Here is a 21,380-nt window from a genome sequence, read left to right as displayed (position 1 = left end):
AAGAAATTTCAGGGAACAAGAAACAGCTGGCTCGAAGGGGAAGAATCAAGGATGTCAGCACTAAATTTAGATCCCACTGAGGAGGAGGATTCCTGACTGGAGGCTTTAGTAGGAAAATTCCTTTCAAGAAGGCCCTGCAGAGCCTATGGGACATAATATTATGATCTGCTACCCCGACATGAAAGTTGGAGATAGCAGTCAATTGAACTCTGACTGTGGAAGAAGAGGAGCCTGCATGAAAAATCTCTGCTAAGAAGTCCAGGACTGCCTGAACAGGGGCAGTGAAAGGATCAATATTCTTGGCCTTAGCCCAATAAGAGAAAGCGTTTCCATTTGCTTGTATAAATCCTCCTGGTAGAGGATTTTAACGGCTACTATGATGTCTCTAACTGGATTAGAGATCAAAGGAAGCCTGGCTAAGGAAGGAAGTGGAGCAACCATGCTGTGAGGTTGAGAGAAGGGATAGACCGGTGCAGCTGACCCGATTGGTGAATCAGAAGATCTGGCACTGGGTCCAGATGCCACGGCTGCACCAAAAGGTGATGATGGAGGAACGGGAACCAAACATGTCGAGGCCAGTAAGGGGCAATGAGAAACAATTTGGCTCTCAAAGCGGTAGCTTTCTGGATAACTTGAGGGATCAGAGGAAATGGAGGAAGGCATAAAGAAGTCCCTGGGGCCAATCCTGGGTCAGAGCATCTCTGGGGATGGCCTGGTAGAGGAAGAGACAGAAGAAGTCTGGACATTTGCTGTTTTGGGGAGTAGCAAAAAGATCGCAACATGGACGACCCCATTCCAGAAATATCTCTTCCGCTATAGATTGCTTGAGAGACCACTCGTGAGGCATGAGAATAGCTCTGCTCAATCTGTCCGCTACAATGTTGGTTTTCCCAGGGATATGCGTTGCTACCAGAAACCGATGAGAGGAGATCGCCCATTGCCATAGTCTGGCTTCTCGACACAAGGGGTAGGATTTGGTTCCGCCCTGTTTGTTGATATACCAAACTACAGACATGTTGTCTGTGTGGACTGCAATTGTCCCTACGGGAAGAAAGTCGTTGAGGGCTTGCAACGTTAAAAGCACTGCTGTCATCTCCAGGACATTTACGTGCAGATGGTACTCGAACGGCTGCCACGTCCCATGAACCATCCTGCCCTGATAATGACCCCCCCACCCGATCAGGGAGGCATCCGTGGTGACAGTGGCTATCGGGGATGGGGGTACAAAGTACCTGCCTTGGTGAACCTGAGGAGATGTGATCCACCAAGCAAGATGATCTTTGCAAGTTTGTGTCACCAGAATCTGGTGACGCATAGAAGTTGTTGGTACGACCACTGTGTGAACAGCATCCACTGAAGAAGGCGCATGTAGAATCGAGCCAGGGGAAGAAGAGTAATGGCCGTGCCATGAGGCCTAATACCTTTAGAACCATTCTGGCCTGTACTTTCTTGTTGGCCAGAATGATCCTGACATGACTCTGAATGTCTGAAACTCTTTGATCTGTAAGGGTAGCTGACATCCGAACAGTGTTTAAGTTTGCGCCTATGAAGGTAATAGACTGGCAGGGCGATAAGGATGACTTTTCGAAGTTGATTGAGATGCCCAAATGAGAACAAAGATTTATTGTGTAATCCCTGGCTTGTATAAGCTGATGCCTGGTGGTGGCTGACAGGAGCCAGTCGTCGAGATACGGAAACACCTGGAATCCTTGGCGTCTCAGGTGAGCCGTGACCACTGCCATGCATTTGGTGAACACTCTGGGGGCTGTAGTGAGACCAAAGGGCAGGGCTCTGAACTGGAAATGACTGGACCCCAGCCGGCGGAGAAATCTCCTGGGCGTCTGTGAATTTTGATGTGATAGTGCGCATCCTGAAGATCTATTGAACACATCCAGTTGTCCTTCTGCAAGAAGGGCAGAATTGACTGAAGAGTGACCATTCGGAATCTTGTCTTCCTCACAGACTTGTTGAGTCTGCTGAGATCCAATATTGGTCTCCAGTCTCCCGTCTTTTGGGGACCAAAAGAACCTTGAGTAGATTCCGGGCTCTGAATGGTCTGTTGTAACTGGCTGAATGGCTCTTTTGCAGTAGTTTTGAGACTTCTAACTCTGCAATTTCCCTTAGACCGGGTGGTACATCTGGAAGGGAATTTGAGGGAAAGGACTTTCCTCGAAAGGAATTATGTAACCCTTGGATATGATCGACTGTACCCATCTGTCTTGAGTGAGGGAATGCCAGGCTTCTGTGTACAGTGATAATCTTCCCCCGACTGCCTCCAAGGAGGGACAGTCGGGCAACATCTCAGGGATGCTGAAAGGGCTTGTCAGAGAGAGGCTCTCTGTTTCCTGGTTTTGGACCCCCTCTGCCTCTAGAGCAGCGTCTGTTGTTGTTACCCCCTCTGCCTCTAGGGGTAAACTGACCACGTGAATCCGGCGTGACTCCTTGGGATTTCGGAACCACATTTTGCCACCTTTCTGTCCTTTGGGGTAAGGTCTAGAAGGGGTGGAAAACGGACTCCTACAGCAGAAAGAGTCTTGCCGTCCTGCTCGCACCTGGTCAAAGTTTCCTTCACGGAGGGCCAAACAAAGCTGACCCATCAAAGGGAGAATTTGTGAAGGACGCCTTAAAGGGATCTGCAAAGTCACATAGCCGCATCCAGGCTTGGCGTCTAAGAGCCACACCTGTACCTGCGGCTCTACTCGCTCCATCAGCAGCATATGATATTAGCCGCATGGAGGAGTTTGCAATGGAATTAAGGGTTCCTAGCTGCAAAGCAATTTTTCTTGAGCCCCTGCAGCTGTAGGATCCTGTACTACTTCACCCAGCTCCTTAAGGATATCCCTCTGGAGTCTGGTGAAGTGACATAGGTAATTCAGCGAGCATAGCAAAGGTCGCTGAGGAAAACATCCGCTTACGTACCTATCCATGGTCCTAGAGTCCTTAGGAGGATGGGCGGAGTGCGGAAGGATCTGCAAGTTCCTTTTGGTGGCAGCAGCCACCACCATGGCATCAGCGGGGACACCCTTAGTGAGGAATTGCTTGTCACCTGGGGCAGTGATAAATTTTGAAGGCCTCCTAGGGACTGGCTCTACAGAGTCAGGAGCTGCCCATGCTTCGGGCAATAACCTGCATAAGGGGTCGAAGGCGGAGACACCCAGGAGGTGGAGGGCCGAGATCCAAACGCCTCTAGGTATACTGACTCATCCTCAGAGGGATTGTTGGTGGGCCAGTTTCCCCTCTGTTTAAGGAGTTCTAGGATGTCTGAGAAGGAGACATCCTCAGAGGGGATCTAGGGATCCCTCTGACTCATCAAAGTCAGTATCTGAAGTGATAGACTCGGGAGTCTACATGTTTCCTCTTACAAGTCCTCTTCCTAGGAGGATCTCCCGAAACATCAGGAGAATCCTCGGAAGAGGGAAATTCCCAATGGGGAAACCTGAGGCGGAGGATCTCTGGGTCCTGTAGCAAGAGAAGTGGCAGAGATGTCAACAGGCACTATAGAGGGAGGAGCTAAGGAACAGACTGCTGACTGATACCAGTGGCCAGCACACTCTTCATCACCTCGAATGCTCCCCTCCCAGGCAGGTCCGAGAGAACCCGTTCGAAGAACTAGGAACTCCAGGGACCACCGAAGGGAAGTCTCGAGGCAGATGTCGGAGCAGAGCTCACCAAGGCCGAGGCTCCAAGGGAAGAGCGGGTTCGGACAAGGGTCGATGCCACTCACCCCCTCGGAGGAGACCATGGAAGCCCGACCACGAATCCCTCTAAGGAAGGTCTCTAAGAGGAGATAAGAGTAGCGGCTGAAGGAAAAGAGAGGAGTATCTGTCCTGCAGCCGTAGCCGTAACCATTCGTGAACACTCCACCTCCAAGCTCTGGGGTAGAGTTGAAGGAGGAACTGTAACGGGTGTGGACCAATAGTCGTCTGTTGAGACGGACTATGTAACATTTGGGCCAGTGCCTGTGACTTAAGTAATCTACTGACCACTCTCTCTAAGTCATGGTCAGAAAGCCTGGATGACCTTGAAGATAGGCTCCGATGGCTCCGTTCGAAGGAGAGGTGAAGCCGGCGAAGTATCGGCTCCAAGGACGGAGACCTCGACCTCTTCCTGGAAGGAGCCATCGGAACCGATGAAACTATAGACCCTGTCGGAGCCGACAACTTATCGGAGCCGACAGGTAGCCTCGATGCATCGGCTCCAGCTGGAGCCAATACAGCCAAAAGTAGCGGTGCCGGAGCCGATCGGAGCCGACACCGATGCCTGTGCCACATGGTGGTCGGAGCGATCGGAGCCGACCGAAGTGGTCGATGCAGAATCGGCACAGATAGCCATCGGTGCCGAAGGCTTGTTAAGCTAGAATCGGCTCCAGCCGAGCCGATCTCGACTCAGAACGAGTCGGGCGAGGCCACAGGCTTTGACACAGAAGCCTGGGCCTTGGAAGACTTGGCAGTCTTAGGTGGAGCCGACTTAGCGGAGAGCCCTCCGGCAAGAAGGCCCTGAGTATAGCTTGTTTCTTCTTTCCTGCAGGACTCTCTGGCTGAAAGAATGACATAGCACAGGAGTCCTGCAGGTGAAGAGGCCCCAGGCAATAAAGGCAAGAAGTGTGACCGTCTGTCAGAGACATCTTCTGTCAGCACGAGTCACACTTCTTAAAGCCTGAGGCCCTTTCCTTTGACATGGTGTCACACTAAAGACACACACACACACACCAGTCAAAGCCTTTAATTTTAAATATACCAAAAGGTATAAGTACCAACACACACACACCCTAACAGGGGGGGGGATGGGTAAAGTCTGACTAAAAAATAATAAGAGACAGACAAATTTCTGTCAGAAACAGATTAAAACTAAATAAAACTAACAATAAGGGTTTTAAGTTTAAAAGGGGCTAAAATAGCGAAATAGTAATCACTTACCAGGAGCTGGTAAAGGAGGACCTCATAAGCGGCAAACGAGATCTGGGTACTTACCGCCTTGCATCATGGGATATGGGGCTGCCTCGAGCTGGTAAAAGTGACTCTCGAGCTTAGCAAGTGCCGAGTCGGAGCCGAGGGATCGGCTCCGAACCCAACAAGCAAGAATGAAGGCGAGATTGACAACTTAACATCACATCTTTAGCATTAGCACCAAAAAGCTTGTTCTTTTCCAAGGGTGCATCAAGAAGTTTTGCCTTAACATGATCTGGTAAAGGTTGTTCTTTTAACCATGCATGTCTACGAATGACCGCCCCTGTCATTGCTGCCCTACATGAAGCCTCCAATGCATCATATCCACACTGTAGAAAGTGATTGCTAACCTGCTGAGAATTATGCACAGCCTCCTGCAAAGACTTCCTATCTAAAGGTTCAGGAGAGGCCAATCTTTTCTGTAAATCATCTAACAGGAAATCCTGATATTGAAACATGTGAAAGAGACAATTGAGAGCTCTCATAGATAAAGTAGTGGAGGTGTAAACCTTCTTCCCCCATCTCTCTAAGGACCTTGCTTCCCTGTTGGATGGCAAAGGGTTTTTGGAGGTGGTAGCTGAAACCCCTTTAGGCCCCTGGGAAATTGTTTCTAAATCAACAGCATGGGCCCTAAAGAAATGAGAATGGGTTTCTGGGACCCTATAGTATCTGTCAGGCTTGACAGGAGCAGGAGGAAGAGTATCAGGGGTAACACTGGAGTCAGAGTATAAGTCATCCAAAACATCAAGCACAGGAGGTATAGCTAAGAGTCTGTGCTGGGGCTTTTTAAGGAAGGTTCGAAGGCGCTTCCTGGAATCTGAATATTCCTGGCCTTGCCACTTAAAATGCTCCCTCATGGAATGCAGAACTTCCCCAAAAGAAATATCCTCAGGAGGAGAGGCCGAGGGAATGGAGTCCTCTGCATCTGAATCCTCATAGGTCTGGAAGGGCTCTTCCTGGCTTTCGGAGTGAACAGAGTCCTCAGAATCTTCATCTGAAGGAAGAGGGTCAGAGGGTTCAACCCTGGGCCTCTTATCAGGAGGAGGCTGGGATCCTCTCTCAGGATGGGCCTGGGAACCTCTGATCAGGGAAATTAAATCTGCGGCCATAGACATGATTTGAGTTTCAGGTGTAGGCTGAGGTAAGGTTTTAGCAGTAAGATGCTTGGACTTGCTGGCTGCCTTAGCACGTGTGTAGGCCTTGATAGACATGGACATGGGAGGCCTAGCCGCTCCACGTGCAGGAGTGACCTTATCAACAGCAATGGCCTCGGGCATTTCCTAGGTTTCAGTATCCGGAGAAAAATCAATAACTGGCGGAGTGGCCTCCAGTATCGGAGGTATCGGTAATGCGGTGTCTTCGGTTCGGAGCGGTGGAATAACCGCCTCAGAGGGAACCGGGGCACTCGCAGTTAGTTTTGGCGTGGTGTCGGTGGAAGACGCGGGCCGAGGATGTCGGTCCCGGTCTTTTCGTTTCTTAGGAGTCTGCGTTGTCGGTTGTTCCGACGGCATTGTATAATCAAATTTTTCGCTGAAAAAGTCTTCAGCGAACTCCGCCCGGCGCCTGAGAGTGCGCTTATTGAAGCGAGCACAGGCGGCACAGGCCGAGACGTCGTGGTCTGGGCCAAGGCAAGGGAGGCAGTAAGAGTGGAAATCCTTATGAGGTATTTGTTTACCACAAGACAAACAATTATTTACTTTTTCAGTAATTTCTGACATCGGCTGAGGCAAGAAAAGGTCCCCAATGGGGTACTTAGCTTTTTTGATGACTTCGGTTTCGAAGAATACAGGAGCTGACCGACCGGCACTTGCGAACTGCTTCTGCTACGGGCACCGCGCGGCAAGAAAGACTGAAGAAGATGGTGTCGGCTGATGCTTATGTACTCCAGCCGCTCTGACGTCGGAGAGAAATGCGACATCAGCCGACGTCGGACCCAGACTTTGGAATCCGGCCGACCGAGGGCTGCCTGAGGCAGGACAACCCATATGTTATGACTGCAGTTGCATTCTTGAAGGACATCTGGATGGAAACCCAGGTGCTCATACCTGCAGTAATACACATGTCAAATAACAGACATTGAGCCTTCACTCAGTGGTTCCATACTTAGTAGGATGTATGCTACCTGTCCTGCCAACACAGTATCCATGACATTTATGGGGACTCTCCCTCCTGTGAAAGTTAGTTTTGTGTGTTGGGGCTGTCTAGCATGGTATGAGATGTGAGCTTGCAGTGCTAGGGTGCTCCTGTGTGTCCTGTACCAGTCGTGTTGTACTGCACACATATCAACATCCTCAAACATCCGCATTGCAGAGTCCAGTGGGGGCAACATGCCACTTGCAGTTTACATGTCCATCATTGCGTATCAATACTTTCATTACCTTATCCCCTGTGTTACCTATGTATGTAGCCTTCTGTTGACATCCTTACCACCAGTATGCCAATATGTGCAGATGATACACTATGATACTTACCATGGGTGTAGACAACAGTACAAGACAATCATACCCTTACTGCATCAGGCATGCTGGGATATACCCACAATTACATCAGCACACAGTATACCGTTAACAACATGATACTATTACTACACGTCTATGTAGTCACCCTGTGCATCAGCAACATGTTAACCTGTACCTGCACTGATGTTACAGATTGCAGGAGGTGGCACAGTTTCATCATATGCACAAGGTGTGAACTTGGTATGCCTGAGTCTGCCACTGATACTACCAACTGACATGTATGTGTATGTGTGTTGGTGAGGGACAGCAGTACAAGGTGGGGCAATGTTGATGCAGTGTGTGCGTGTATGCGGTAGCCCTAGGTGTTGTCAATTCGCATGTGTGTATGGATGCACACAGTTCCACTTCATGGCTGCCATATACTGGTGTTTGTGGACAGCCACAGACTGCCAGGTCATACAGATCAGTGTCTCTGGCCACGGACACGGTACCTGTGCCTTGCAGGGTTGCTACGGACTGTATCCGGTACCAATCCAGACTGGGTACTGTCATCAGAAGAAAGTGTTCGTTGACTGGACACAGATCCCTGTCGGGCCTGTCCAGAGCCACGTGCACGTGGTCTCCTGGGGCGGTCTGATGACAGCACAGACCCAGCATTGCTGGGGCTGCTGCTGGCACTATGGGGGCGGCCGCGGTCCTGTTTTCGTCCGCGATGACTGCCAGCTGCTGCTGTTGCTGGCAAACGCCCACGTTGACGCCTCAACTGTCCACCATTGCCCTGGCTCATGGACATGTAGTTGTGGAACTGATCTAATATGTCCCCACAACGTCTATGACATCAGTGAAATTACAGATAGCAGCCGCAATGTCACGCATACAGTCAGTCATGGCTGTGCGACATGCTGTCAGCTTCCTCAGACCCTGTCTGGTGTACCGTTCCATACGTGACTGTGCCTGCATGACAGCCCGAAACATAGCTGAGGTTGTAAGACCTCTGTGGGCACGTCTGACAGGGGCAGTATGCCCACGGATGCTCCCACGAGAACCCCTGGACATTTGTGTGGTACCACCTCAGGGCCATGCCCATGGCTGCTGTGTGGGGAAGCATGTGCCACAGATACATTACCCTGGTCAATGCCCACTGTATCCTGTCCATCACCTAGGGACATTGGTGACAAAGGGTGTATTGGCAAGATGACTGTGTGCATTGATGGGGTTGACAGCTGTGTACTGTCAACTGGCTGACCAATGACGGACCCTGGCATACCTTCCTGTGCCATTACACAGGTGTCATCATTATCAGTACCCGTGGCACATGATTCAGGTTCCCTGCTGCATGACACCAGAGCAGCACCAGAACCTGTGGAAGGGAAACAGGAAACACAGTTTACAATGTCTACACAATGTTACCAGTGATGCACAGGTGCACACATGCACAGGTGCACACAGGTGCACACTACTCAGTATGCGAGATATCAACACATAGACACAGACACACCTGCATGCATACACCGAGCACTACTAAGTGAGCCTAATATTACTATTACTATCACGACTATTAAAGGTATTGTTAATACACACTCACCAGCATGGATAGGCTGCATTGCTGTTACACCGGAGGGACCTGCAGAAGTGAGGAAATTAATGTCAGTGGGCACAACTGTGCCATTGTTACTGAGTACGATACAGGTCAGTAGTACAACAGTTGCCTTTCACAGGTCAGCTGCTGATATTGAGAATATCACACTTGCACATTAAATACTATGATGACAGCTACAAACCAAGGACACACCTCACATATGCATTAACTACCAGTGTACACAACAGTCAACTATACATATGGCATATTACCTGCACGCTCGTAGTCTTGCTGCTGTGTGGCTCCAGCCTCCATCATAATGCAGGTCTGCTGCTGCTGTTGTTGTTGTTGTTGGTGGGCTGGAGCCACAACACTTATGAGTAGTCCCTCCAGTCTGGTGAGTGGGGGATGTGTAGCCACCACACCACCTGTGGCAACCTGTTGCCTGTGGATATCCGACGCACGCTGATGGACATTTCTGATTAAATCACTGCAGTGATGTCGTACCTGCTCATATGTCCTATTATGCGTCCCTATGTCATTTACCCGACGGACCAGGTCTTGCCACAGTGCAGCCCTCTCCTGCTGATTCTGGCTGGTGCGGGAAAAGAGTATTGCATAATCCCGCACCAAGCTCTGGTGCATTTCCTCATCAGCTACAGAGTACGCTGGATTGCGCTGGTGAGCCATGGTCCTGAAAAAGGGAATATTATATCATCAGCAAAATATGTCAGCAGAATATGGCACACATACTACACATGCTACTCGACTGCTGTGATACAACATATCTCACATATATAGCATCTGTCTGTCTATTGGTGGATACACATGTAAATGGCCAGGTATCAGTGCTCAGCCAACAACTGTGCAACAGTACCTGGCACACTCCATGCGACATACTACCAAATCCCAGCAGTCAGAACACTGATTCAGGTCCAAAGCACCTCCTTACTCTGGGGGTTTGTATCAAGGTACTGTATGGTGTACATTGTCAACTACTGTGTACTGACCACAAACTAATTGCCCTGGATATACATATCCCACCTCCACCACCAGCACAAACTACTACAGTGAATAACATTTCAAATGCAAACTTTACACTTCGTAACACTGACATGGTATCCTTTAAGCCCACTGGGCCAGTGGAAGACACAACCCACAATGCTGACCCATTCACAAATGATTTCTACGGACATCTCCGAGAATGCATGGATCATGCAATCCCATATAAGACCAAGACACTCTCCACAAAGGGAAAGCATCCTGTCTGGTGGACCCCAGCCATGGGCAGATTGTATAACAAAAGATGGAAGCTACTGCAAGACGGAGCATAATTCCATAAAGGGAAGGCATGTCTGATCAGCACTAGTAAGGAGCTATTTTCTCTCATACAAACATCCATGGACAACTTTGAGAGGGAAATCAACGGGGACACTACAGATAACCACGAGGCCTTCTTCAGTTATGTTAGCAACCAGGTCAGTAAACCCTCCAATATGCTCATAGTACACAACAACAAATAATTCACTGAACCCACAGATATTGGCAACATTGTGGCAGACAGGTTCAGTGCAAGTTTCCCCCCTCCCTCTCCCCCAAACTAAGACATACTTATCCCAGCTGACTGTAACCTCCCTGTCACAGATGTCCAGGTGAGAGCCGCCCTCAGAAAAGCAGAAAACACAGCATCAATGGGACCTGATGGTATCCCCGGTTGCATGCTACATGAACTCCAAGAGGAGCTAAACACACATATAGAAGTGCTATGTAACACTAGCCTGACTACAGGATATGTACCTGTACACTGGCGTACAGAAGCAGTGGTTCCACTCCACGAAGAAGGCACCTCTACATACCAATACAATACAACACAATGCAATATGTTACAATACAATACAATACAATATGCTATTGCCCCTGAACTACAGCAGCATACTGTTCTGCTACCCTGACCATTGTGACACATGTGATGTGATGGTACCTGCTCCTGTCAAACAGTTACACAGGGTGACTCATATGGCATATTACCTATCTGACTAACATTCAGCAGGGGTATGTGTGACATGTACTCATGGGGAGTCTTGCTTCTTAATGCTGTGTGGTTTATTGCAGGGTATGTTATCTGTGGGTAGGAACCTGTACCTCCGCCATGTGCCCTCTACTGCAGTGTCACGGACGACACACAGCAGTCATTTAGGTTGTGGATGGTGTGAGGTGTTACTATGGTTGTTGGACATCTGTCATGGGTGTGACTTAAGTATGTAAATCCAGGAGTGGTAACCTCTATGTGGGTAGTATGTGTGTACTCTGTGGTGTTGTCAGTCACTGTGCATTGATAATGTGTTTGAGTGCATTGTCACAGTGTTGTACATGTCACTGTGTCCTTCTCTATATCTGTAGCTGTCATGTGAGGTACATACCATGGCAGCCATTGTGTGGTGTGGAGGGGTACACTGACCTACATGTCCGTAGCTGACACACCATGTCTGCTGACACATACCATGTGCAGGTATTCCAGGAATAGTGTGCCACTGTGACTATCATTGGGGGGACTATTGTGCACATTTATGACCCTGTTCACCCCTGACACATGCAGTGGTGGGCAGCCAATCACATATCTGGTGGTTACTGGTGTAGGTGATTTGAAATGGGGTATGGTACTCCAGTTTTGACACTGGTGTTCACTCCATGCCTTTGTCACCAGGCACCTGTTGCAATACATCTATCTCTCTCTATAGATATAGATATAGATATAGATATATACATACATACATATGTACATATATTGCTATAGATATGGAGAGGGGGGAGTGTGACAGGGAGGGGGTGAGAGTGACAGAGGGGGTGGGATAGGGGGAGTGTGAGATCGTCATATACAGTCATATCTGTAGATAGTCAGATCTGTCTGTCTATGTATATGTATCTACATATATCTATATCTGTATGTGTGTATTACATATATATGTTTCTACATATTCTATCTACATCTGTCTATGTATTCCTACATCCCTCTCTATGTATGTATACATATATGCATATTTTATATACATATATATATATATATATATATATATATATATATACACATATATATACATACACACACACACACACACATACATATATTGACATACATACGTATCCATATGATAGATAGGTATATCAACATGTTTGTTTACAAAACTGTATACACACACTAACATACTGCTAAACATACATAATTGTGAAACCTACTTTGTACATTGCACTACAACCTACATTGATATGTGCACATAGATGCCCTCACATACATATGTATGTACAGCCTTCACTGATAGTTGCTGTATGTCCCCTGCCCTATGCACATCTTCATATACATATGGATACAGACCAATGACACATATAGGGGGTTCACAGTATGTAGACTTTTAAAGTATTACTTTACATTACCTGTGTTTGTCACAGCTGCTTGCGTTGCCGTTTGGTTTGGTGTCCTGCTGCTCCAGTTGGCAGTTGTCAGCTTTCGAGTGGGTTTTGAGGACTGGTTTTGTTTGTGTACGTTTTTTTTTTTTTTTTTTTTTTTTTCTCTCTCTCGGTCTCTCCCTACCCCTACAGGGTGCAATGAAAGTATTGCATGTGTGGACTGGGAGTACAGCATGCTTTTGTAGTTATCTGCATATGTCCATGTGATGGCCTCTGCACCAATTGTTAGCCAGTATTTGCTAATTGCATGCAGCCAGTTGTGTACTGATTGCAGTTCTCACTGTGATTCCAGGACAGTGCTATAAAAAGGTATGTGAGATAGGTGTAGCCCTTTCAGAGTTTAAGGGCAGGGACCATACTGGTATGCTGTGGACACGGTTCTGCGAGTGTAAAGGTTAGTATCTCTCTCATATTTCTGGCTGTGTTGTAGATTAACATTTCTCCATTCATTTCTCCAGTTTCCTGTACTAAGTGTGTATGTACACTGACACCTAAGACTACTACTACTGTTAATGTGGGTGTGTGTGCTTTCCTGTGGGACATGTGGTGTAACTGGTATATAGCAGTGGCTCTTGCACTTTGTTGCTATGGCTTCAATATTTGCCCTTTACATTCACTACTTGTATGCCTGCTAGGTGTCTTGACTGTAGTGTGTTGCTGTGGCTTTCCTAATTTCCATGTACATTCACACCTTGGAATGCTTGCTATATCTGCTAGGGTGTTACTGCATGCAGTGTGGTCTGGCCATGGTGTGGGCCTTGACATCTATTAGGGTATTCGAGTATGCTGCTGAGCAGGCCCCAGAGACGCTCAGGTGCATCTTTTATCTGCCTCATGGAATGGTACATATCAGTGGGGTACACCCATTAAATTGTCTGGTATTCTGCAGTTGTGACTGTGGGATAGCATGAGCATATGTATTACTACACTATTTCTGCCGTGCAAGTGGTGCATACTTTCAGTACTTCATAGTTACCATTGCATGTGTTGTAACACCTTTCTGCCTACTGTTTGTACATTTCACAAGGAGTCTGTGGGAATCCCTGTAACTCGGTCACTGTTGCTATGTCTAGGCTCTTAACTATTCAAATATGGCAGTGTCAGACCTCTCAAGTGTACAGATATTTGCAGTTTGTCCACATTTTTGCCTCATATTTTGGTCAATATCTCATAAACAGCTTTTTCTGGCAAATCACTCTGGGCTCAAGTCAGACTATAGTGACAAACATTTCAGTTTCAGACTTCATACACTTCCAAACATCCAACAAAATGCAGAACCTGTTACTTTCTGAACTGTTTAAGTTTGTTGTAGCATTATTTGGAATGTGTCCCTGTTTTTGGCCCTTTGCTCCACATTTTTTATTACTTAGTCCGGATGTGTTCCTGTAAGAGGTTGTGGGGTATGGGCAGTAATTATCCTGCTGTGAGTATGTGTGTGGCTTGCAAGGTGCTACAGTGACATTATTACCTACTAGCTACCAACTAGCATGGCTGTTTCTGTTCACACACTACTATTCTAGAAATCCACTACATTTGACAGTAAATATACACGACATGCTTTGTGTACTACACATCCTATATTCCCTTCACATTCATTCCTACTATTACAGGATATATTTATTGTAGCACAATGTTCTTATATAACAGTCATGGCTTAGTGGCAAGTCATGCAGACTACTGTTTCCAAGGTCCTGGGTTTGGGACTGACAGTGGGATTTTATTTTGCTTTTGAGCAGACTACAGGACTTGTCATTCAGAGTGACTAAGGCACTTTTAAGCAGTTGTAACCGGGTTAGCGCTGGTTTGCGTGGAGCTCACGCATTTGCACTGGCGTTCAGCTCCACGCACACCTGCTTACAACCGCTTAAAAGTGCTTACTCTTGCGCACACCCGCGCTATTTTCTTTGAAAGAAATGAAAATAGGGAGACAGGAAAGTGGTGAAAAAGAGGTCACAAAGAGGGTAAGACAGTAGGGAAACAAGCTCGGGTTTTGCAGGAGGGATGTAGGTAAGGCCCATAGCTGCCCATTTCTTCATCAGCAACAGCTGTGCATATGTTTGTAATTTGGTGTGACATTTGAAACCTTCCACCCCTGAGAGAGGTGTAAGGACAACAATAATACTTGTTGTACAGCCAATTGTAATTGACAGTTTCCATGTCCAGCAGACATGTGTGCGAAATGTGCAGCTATATATGGGGCATATTTTTTTTGTGGGTACAGAGTGCCCTTTTTTTTTTTTTTTCAGGTGAGAGTGGTACGTCAGGTACGGAAAGTCGGTATAGCTGGGGAGGTAGGTTGGGTAGGTTAACAGACAAGACAAACAAGACGCATACAGGGGCGGTGTATGACACGTGGGGGGGTTACACAATTGACGGGGACGGATGTTTGGATATCTAGAGCCCATGAGCCCACAGATGGCAACAGTGGAACTGATATCCCCACCCATGGGCAGTTGCCACTGTGCCTTCACGGCCCAGGACGGGGCTGTGCTGGGGGCTGTGTAGGCCGGGCAACAGGCACGCCCGTTAGTTGTGCCATCTGTGCCTCAAGCTGGCGTAAGGGGCCCAAGAACAACTTCCCGGATATACCTACGCACCACAGTCCGGACATTACGGAGGGTGAGTGGATGTTCTCCTCCTGCCACACTTGCAGAGGGGGGACAAGCCCCATCCCCTGCAGCGCTTTCACCCGCAGGTGGCACAGGGCCACCGGAGGAGGGTCCGGCCTGGGCACTACTGCCAGGTGCACTCGCCAGCTGAGGAGGGAGAGGTGGGTCCGCTGGAACCCACCTTCCCTGTTGTCCTATGTTTTGCATTATGTCATGACAGTTTGGGTTAGTAACGTACAATACCATTCACAATTAGTTGTAACAGCATGCATTAATATTCCCATTAACCAAACACCCAGATATTCAAACCATTGAACAGCAAGCATAACACATGCATATTTTGAACAGCAACACACAGTCCAACAACATGCAGGGTTGATTGATGGCAACAGGTCATCAGGTTTGGATGTATGAACAGGGCAGATGCATCAACGTACATGCAAATATGTATGAACCAACAGGACAAATGTCCAGGGGTGTTAATTGTGATTGCACATACCAATTTCACGTGGAATGGATTATATGTGGTTATAGGGTAGGGTGAAGAAAATTTAATTAACAACTTCAAATAGCAATACATATGCTGTACATTTCTAATAGCTGCAGATATATACACACTACAGTTCTAGCTACAGTTTCCTTTGTGATAACTACTTCAAGTTGGTGATAGGAATGTTACTGCTACATCAATATACATTTTCATTTTTATTCATACACATTCATATCTGGCTCTGTTCAGCTACATCATCCTGCTACATTTGCTTTATATAGCTATAGACAACTGTGGATGTTTGGTATTTCAGACAACCATACTATCTGCATATTGCAGACTGAGAGCAACATAATCCAGATTTTGGGATACACATTCCAGCTGTGGTAACATTTTCAACACATTTTACAGTTTGGTTCTGCTTGTCACATTCATTTCATTCTGTACTGACTGCAGTATACTTTAATCAGGAGTCATTACTACTTTATTGGTGGATTCATAACTCTTTCTCACTCTCTCACTTGTTTTATTTTTTTACAATTCAGGATGGTACTTAATTCTAGGCTTTATTGACATGTTTTACCTGTAGTTATTACAATCCTTTCCAACAGTCTCACTTCTGTCAAGTTTCTGTATTTCAACAGGGATATATTTCACACATGTGTTTTACTCAGCTTCTGCAGCTGTACTTTTCAGCCTGCTGCAGGTTATGTACTATTATATTACAGGTGGGACATCTTTATTTCAGACTTTATTTCAGACTTTTTCATTTTTCTGTTTGGATTACAGACTGCATCACACTTGTGTAATCAAGCAATACTTGCAAACCCTCTTACACTGTTATTTGCACATTTTATTACTTAGTGACTACATTGCACTCTTTTGCCAACTGTCATACTTTTATATTTATTTACAGTTACAGGGAGAGGATTACTGACCTGCCTGGTGGCGCAACCACGCCAGCCTATCGCCATAGGCTCTACGGTTCGCAGAACGGACACCTGCAGCTGTAATATAAATAAAGTAATATTGGAATACACATCTCCATAATATCAGATAGGTTAATTTCTTACATAAATAATTAGATGTAACTTACTCAGTAGTGGGGCGTTGGGCATTTGCCGGGCCTCCTGGATCCAACGGTTCAGTTGGTCCTGCTTCCGTCTCTTCAGGTCTGCATGGTGGTGACGGACCTGCTCACCAGTCCTTGGTATCCCTGTGGCACTGGTGAGATCATGAGCCAACCGGTCCCACGCCTCAGCCCTACATGAGCCCCACAGGACCTGGCCCTGCATGAGTCGGGCCTCATGATTGTGGACAAGGAGCCAAAACATATATTTGGACTCCTCAACGCCCCACCTCTGTGCTCGAAAGCAACTACCCTCACATACACCCGACATTCTGGCTGCAAGTTGGTTCTACAATCTGTTATGCTGTGTATTCCCGCCTATGGGGCTTATATATGCCGTTTTTCCCGCACTTATCTGTGAATGGCCATTTTGGAACTGTATCAGCTTCACAAAACCTGCTTTGTCATGCTCCTCTTTCTATTCATTCCTATATATTTGCTATTACTGCATTTCTAAGTGCAACTGTCATGGCTTAGTGGTTCAGTACCTTGACTATGGTGCATGGTATCCTGGGTTCGAACCTGGCCACTGTTTTTTATATTTTATGACTGTCTACACAGGCCAGGAGGTGTGTCTGTGTAAAGGCAGTTTTGTTACAGCTTGCTCAACGTTGCCCGTCGGTTAGCTTGTTGGTGCGGCGCGCAGCTCCGCGCAAACGTGGTACGCTGGTTTACGCGTCATTTGGCTGTCAGCACGCATATTAAGCTCAGCTCAGTTACGGGCACACAGTTTCAGCATGTTAAACCACTGCTCACCTACGGGCAGATGCACTCAACTTGATAAACTGTAGCTCAGCTATAGGCACATCTGACATTTTTTATTACTTTGTTATCTCACATTTCTTCAAAATAAATGGCCCATTTCATTACACTTTACATAAAATATAATTTTATATGTGCACATATATGTCAGGGACTTGTTTCGTGCTCATTTCACTAAAAATAAAAATTGATGTTGGGGGGGCTCGAACCAGGACTGCCTGCTCTTCAGCCGATGTCTCTACCGCTACGCTATTGCTTCTTGGCTTATTTTGCATATGTAGTTCTTATATGCATTTCCACTGACTGCTAACTGTGGCTAAACTACAGGTACGCCCGCGCAAACGAGCGCACTCATGGGCAAACATCTTTACAATTTAAAAAAATATATAACATGTTCATTTATATATTTTATGTTCATAGTCTGTGGGGGCATGTGTTGTGTTGTGTTTATTCACATTTACACGGACTCTGTCGTGGGGGTTTACTTTCGGGACTTTTACTCTTCTGGGGGCGTGTCCGTTTGCAGGGCTCGGCCTACAGACACGCCCCTACTGTCTTCCACGGACCGTGTAAGCCTTAGGTGTGATTCAGCATGCCCTCATGCATATGCATGACATGCTGACGTCACACCATTTAACTGCAGCCTCCGTGTAAGCCTTGTAACTCTTACACGGAGGCTTCGTGAATCCTGCCCCACATCTTTCAACTAAATGTGAAATGGTACAGTAGACATCTAATTAATCATTTTTTTTTGTAAATGCACAATGTATGAACAAAAAAAAGATTTGCAACAAGTAGTTATAATGATTACAAACTTCAATTCAATTTCACTGTCAGCTGTGTCAAGTTCAATCATGATATGTAAAAATGCATCAAAGATTAGCTTTAAATTTTATTGTGTTACGTTACCTGAAGTCTGACTGGGCTTTGGCATCAACAAAGAAAATATTATACCGTTTGTCACAGTGAAATTGGCGTGTTTCAATTGTTGAAAATGGGGAAAACCGCCTTGTGAAAATCACCTGTAAACAGAAAAACTGTGTCACAAAACTGAAAAACTAAAAAAATCAAGTAATTGACTATAGCTTTCAAAAACGTATTTTTATACACACTGAATTTATGACGTGGGATACACTGACAATCACTACACTGTATAATCTGTCAGCCAAAGGATACTTACAGAAATCCTTTATAAAAAAGATGAGGGGGAGCAAATGATAGATAGCTCTACTGCCTTCAGTTTTTCGATATGCACAATTTAAAAGGAGTTCTTGGACAGGGGCTACTCAAAAAGTCGAGCAGCTGGAGTCGTACTGCATTACACTATACGTACCAATATCAATATACATAAAATATGTATACTAAGCAAGCTCCACTAATGTAATGGGATGAAGCCCTAGGACTCGGGTGCCTGTTGGAGCTGGCTTGGGGGACAACAGAAGTAATGCAGTTTTGCCTTCTCGCCTCTCAAGGGGAAAGTGCATGCCTAGAACACAGTCCCATGGTGAATCCTTAAAGGAGATCAGAGACTGTACAAAAGTACTGGTTTCAAAATGGGGTGGTGTATTCTGTGGGTATACATCACTCACTGAAACAGACTACCTATTCTTGCTTCCCACTTTAAGCTGAACCCCAATCATGTTATTAAGCAAACACAGTGGGGTTAAGACTTTAAAACAGTACAACTCAAACCACTCTTGATGGCTACAATGACCGCACCCTCTCAGCTGGAGTATAAATGGGCTAGTAGACCATGAGATGGCTTGATGGTCAGACAGCAAGGGAACAAAAAATCAAAAGCATATTTAAACTGAAGACATACTGAAATGAGGGCTTTATCAATTTAAACTCAAGCCATGAAACGTATATTAATTTAATCCTCATTACTAGTATGCTCCTATATTTGAGTATGCAGTGGCACACAACTGGAAAAAGACACATGGCACACTACTTCAGTGAAACAGGTCTGCAGCTCAGATGCATTTTAAACATTTTATGTTACTTAGAGGAATTTTTGATAATGGCAGTCAGTTACTACTCTTCACAGTAGCAGATTTGTTTAGTTTATGGACAATAAGGTAAATTGTGCACAATGGTATACAGCAGTGTTTCTAAATGGCTTCTTTCACAAACTCATCACACACTAGCACACAGTGAGGTTTAAGCAGACTGCACAGTCGCGTACTACAATGAAGTAAATGGGACATACAAACAGCATTCTGCTTGATTTGTTATACAAGGCTGCAAGCACTGAATGACTTCACTGGTCTGAAGTATCTTAAGTAACATTATACAACGACCCCCCATTAATATTCAAAAACGTGCACACTGACTGGTCAGCGTGCATGTTGTAAATCAGAGTTATAGTAATGGAAAAAGGTCCAGTCGCCCAAACTTTTTCCATTACTAGAACTCTTTTTACAGCAGTGGAGAACGCAAGATCTCCGTTGCTTCACACTGTCTCGCTATCTCCATTGCTTTTTTCAAAACTGCCTCGCTATGTTAAATGAGTTTAACATGAGACAGCTTTAAAAAAGCAACGGAGATTCTCCGTTGTTTTTTTTTTTTTAAAGCTGTCTCACTAGGTTAAACCCATTTAACATAGCGAAACAGTTTGTTAAGAGCAACGGAGAGCTTGCTTTCTCCGTTGCTTTTGTCCACAGCTCTGATGTACTGCATAGGCATACGCATGCGCAGTACATTAGAACTGCCACAGAATACCAGACAGCTGCGGAAGGGCAGCAAGGAGGCATTATACAATGCCATTATTTAAGAAAAGTAATTATTTTTTTTTTAAATGTCATTGTATAATAGCAATAACCCACTTCTGGTTGTGGGTAATGCTGGATTTACCCACTGTTGGCTTTGTTTGGCTTCGCCTCGTGGCCAAACCGCACCAACCATGGGTAAATCCAGCATTACCCACACCCAGGCGTGGGTTACTGCTATAGTGCACACTGCTACAGTGGCAAATCAAGCAACATGCTATTTACATATGCACCACAAGTGTGCTGTTTTATGACAGTGTGTAAAAGTCACTGCACATCGACAATGGGGGGGGGGGGTCCATAAATACAGAAGCTCAAACATGCTGAGCTGCAATTCTGCACTGCACAATTTATGAAGAAAACTGATTTAACTTGGCAGATCAGGGATTGTGAGGGCCAACACAACCGGAAATGGCAACTGCCCCCAAAACATCACAAAATCTTTACTATAAGCTGCAAAAAAAGCCATAATATGAAAGCATTCAGAGCAAATAGCTTTAACAAGTAAAAAAGGAGCTAGACGGATTATGGCTAGACACCTGAAAAGACAGCCTAAACAACTGTCTCAAGCCTTCTACATACAATATCTGCCCTGTCACAGAAAATGAAAGGTAAGGTACGCGTTTACAGCAAGTACAGCTATGCAAATAAAAAGGTTCATCCTATGTAACCAAAACAACAATATCACACGTATTAGGACTGCTCTGCAAACAAACATTTCCAAACTGGTTTCCAAACCCCCCTCCCCCCCCCAACATGCATCAATAATATTTGTTTCTTCATGTGTTGATCAGGAATGGAAACAGGAACTGGGGGGGGGAAATAAAAATCGGACCAGATACACCAAAGATAGGGGATCAAAGGAGAGTGTTTGAAGGACAAAATAAGGTTATCCTACTACCATAATAACAAAGCTGGAAAGCATCTCCATCCTCATTATAATAGCAGGACTAATCTTATCAGGCATTAGGATAGCGCTAGATCTAAAAACTTTCCCAGGTGATAAACGCACTCTCCTTTATCCATAAAGCACTGTCTGGAACCTTCCTTTCCAGATCAGTATTACGTTGTGTAAAGCTCCCAAATGTAAGCATAACAAATCGAGACCAGGTCAGCAAAGTGGAGTAGGAAGGAGGATGGGTAAGCTAACAAGGCTAGATGTGCTCATCCAGATCT

The 21,380-nt window shown here is 45.9% G+C and overlaps 1 protein-coding gene across 1 annotated transcript in view; it reads right to left on the bottom strand.

The window, feature by feature from the left end:
- The window catches only part of ZNF598 (zinc finger protein 598, E3 ubiquitin ligase), an 824,015-nt gene that overhangs the window by 741,030 nt on the left and 61,605 nt on the right, over positions 1-21,380 (bottom strand). The window contains exon 2 of the mRNA XM_044088900.1: positions 18,346-18,458. Within this exon, the coding sequence (XP_043944835.1) occupies positions 18,346-18,458 (113 nt within the window). The remainder of the gene's footprint in view (positions 1-18,345; positions 18,459-21,380) is intronic.

This window comes from Protopterus annectens, chromosome 12.part0 (assembly GCF_019279795.1).
Source record: "Protopterus annectens isolate FY-2018-M chromosome 12.part0, PAN1.0, whole genome shotgun sequence".
Classification (NCBI taxonomy): Eukaryota; Metazoa; Chordata; order Ceratodontiformes; family Protopteridae; genus Protopterus; species Protopterus annectens.
This window is presented reverse-complemented; position numbering and strand designations above follow the sequence as displayed.